This window comes from Aptenodytes forsteri, unplaced genomic scaffold, assembly GCF_000699145.1.
Source record: "Aptenodytes forsteri isolate BGI_AS27 unplaced genomic scaffold, ASM69914v1 Scaffold368, whole genome shotgun sequence".
NCBI lineage: Eukaryota > Metazoa > Chordata > Aves > Sphenisciformes > Spheniscidae > Aptenodytes > Aptenodytes forsteri.
Genome location: NW_008794884.1, coordinates 153,540 through 156,080, shown reverse-complemented (window position 1 = coordinate 156,080; position 2,541 = coordinate 153,540). Strand labels below are relative to the sequence as shown.

General features: G+C 63.9%; 1 protein-coding gene across 1 annotated transcript in view; it reads left to right on the top strand.

Moving 5' to 3' along the window:
• GNAT1 (G protein subunit alpha transducin 1) overlaps positions 1-2,541 on the top strand; it is a 13,079-nt gene extending 10,538 nt beyond the window's left edge. The window contains exons 2-8 of the mRNA XM_009274765.1: positions 620-662; positions 1,043-1,184; positions 1,259-1,416; positions 1,497-1,625; positions 1,712-1,841; positions 1,940-2,093; positions 2,351-2,541. Coding sequence (XP_009273040.1) covers positions 620-662; positions 1,043-1,184; positions 1,259-1,416; positions 1,497-1,625; positions 1,712-1,841; positions 1,940-2,093; positions 2,351-2,541 — 947 coding nt within the window. The remainder of the gene's footprint in view (positions 1-619; positions 663-1,042; positions 1,185-1,258; positions 1,417-1,496; positions 1,626-1,711; positions 1,842-1,939; positions 2,094-2,350) is intronic.

The following is a 2,541-nucleotide window of genomic DNA, read 5'->3' as shown; positions in this document are numbered from 1 at the left end:
GGCCCCCCCCAAACCCAACCAACCCACCTCAAGAACTTTCACCAATACCACCTATGGGCACCTCACCCCGGCAGCCCCCCGCCACCCCATCCTCCCAGGCACCCTCAGGCATCCCCCTGCAACCCATGCCACCGCCCTTCTGCCCAGCCCTGGGGTCTGTCCCTGCAGCCCCCCGGCACTGCAGGTCCGTCCCAGTCCCTCCCAGCTGCCCCAGTGGTGCCTGTGGACTGGGATGCTCTGGACATGGTGGGACCATGAGTGCCATTGCTGTCCTCCCAGTCCAGCCCAGGGCACGTCCTCCTGCGTTGCCACAGGCTTGGGGCATTGGGTGGTGGTGGGGGTTGGGTTGCCATGCCACCGTGTCCCCTACCCCTCCCCTGGGTCCCCGAGCATGTCCCCGACTGAGCCACCGCAGATCCCATTAGCCACAGCGGCTCAGCCCAACCTTAATGCCCGCTGGCACCAGGCTGTAATCCCCCTGCCCCGCGCCACAGACCTGGCACAGCCACCAGTGTCCTCTGGCTGTGCCAGGCACTGGGGGTCCCAGGGGCCAGCGTGGGGTGCAGCCGGGGGTGCCCATAGCGCGGGCACTACTGTGACCCATGCTTTGTCCCCGCAGGAGCAGGGGAGTCGGGGAAGAGCACCATCGTCAAACAGATGAAGTAAGTGCCAGGGGTTGACTCTTGGCCGTGCCCCACCGTGCCGCATGCCTGCCCCACGCCACAGCCATGGGGTACCCCTGTTCCACCGTGCCTGGCTCTGCCCCATGCGACAGCCATGGCATGCACCCATCCCTTAGTGCCTGGCTCAGCCCCACGGCACCCAGCTCAGCCCCATGCTGCACCCATGGGTGCCCCCACCCCATAATGTCCAGCTCAGCCCAACACTACAGTCATGGATGCCCTCACCCCACATCTCAGCCCCATGCTGCACCCACGGGTGCCCCCCCATCACAGTGCCCAGCACAGCCCCATGCTGCACCCATGGGTGCCGCCCCACCCTGCGGCACCCAGCTCAGCCCCGTGCCCCCCTCCCCGGCCAGGATCATCCACCAGGACGGTTACTCGCTGGAGGAATGCCTGGAGTTCATTGCCATCATCTACAGTAACACGCTCCAGTCCATGCTGGCCATCGTGCGGGCCATGACCACCCTCAACATCCAGTATGGGGACACAGCTCGCCAGGTGAGGGGCACCCCATGCCAGAGAGGGAGTCCCGTCAGCCCCCCCCAGCCCTGCTTAGCCCCTCTCCCTTGTAGGATGATGCCCGCAAACTGCTGCACCTCTCAGACACCATCGAGGAGGGCACCATGCCCAAGGAGATGTCAGACATCATCGGGCGGCTCTGGAAGGACTCAGGCATCCAAGCCTGCTTTGACCGCGCCTCTGAGTACCAGCTCAATGACTCGGCCGGCTAGTACGTGGGGTGGGAGGGTCTGGGCAGGGGGGTTCTGGGGGTGCCAACCCATGTCTCATGCTTGTTGCATGCCTGGCCAGCTACCTGTCGGACCTGGAGCGCCTGGTGACCCCCGGCTATGTACCCACGGAGCAGGATGTGCTGCGCTCCCGTGTCAAGACCACCGGTATCATCGAGACCCAGTTCTCCTTCAAAGACCTCAACTTCAGGTGGAGGCCGAGCCCCCGGTGAGGGCTGGTGCCAGGGGGGTGGGCAGGGGGTGAGGGGTGCTGATGTACCCCCCTGCCCTGCCCAGGATGTTTGATGTGGGCGGCCAGCGCTCGGAGCGGAAGAAGTGGATCCACTGCTTTGAGGGGGTGACCTGCATCATCTTCATTGCGGCCCTCAGCGCCTATGACATGGTCCTGGTGGAGGATGATGAAGTGGTGAGGAAGGCTCCTGGGGCACACAACCCCCCCCACACTTCATCCTCATCATGACATGGGGGTCGACATGGGGCTAACGGGGCTGTGTCCCTCCGCAGAACCGCATGCACGAGAGCCTGCACCTCTTCAATAGCATCTGCAACCACCGCTACTTCGCCACCACCTCCATTGTCCTCTTCCTCAACAAGAAGGACGTCTTCCTGGACAAGATCAAGAAGGCCCATCTCAGCATCTGCTTCCCCGACTACGATGGTAAGGGTGGCGGTGGCTCACCCACCGGCTGCAGGCGGGTGGTGGTGGGGTGGCGGTGAAGGGTTGGGTGCCAGCACCCTGCAGCAGCCACCCACCAGGTGTCCTCAGCACCCCATGCAAGCAATGCTGCACTAGCATTGCTCATGGACCAAGCGAGGTTTACCCACCCCGGGGAGTGCTGGGTGATGCTGGGCCAGCACCCACGGAGGGGGACACACCAGCCCAGGAGGGGACCCTGCTCACTGCCATGCCACCAGGTCCCAACACCTACGAGGACGCGGGCAACTACATCAAGCTGCAGTTCCTGGAGCTGAACATGCGGCGGGACGTGAAGGAGATCTACTCCCACATGACCTGCGCCACAGATACCGAGAACGTCAAGTTCGTCTTCGACGCCGTCACCGACATCATCATCAAGGAGAACCTCAAGGACTGCGGGCTCTTCTGA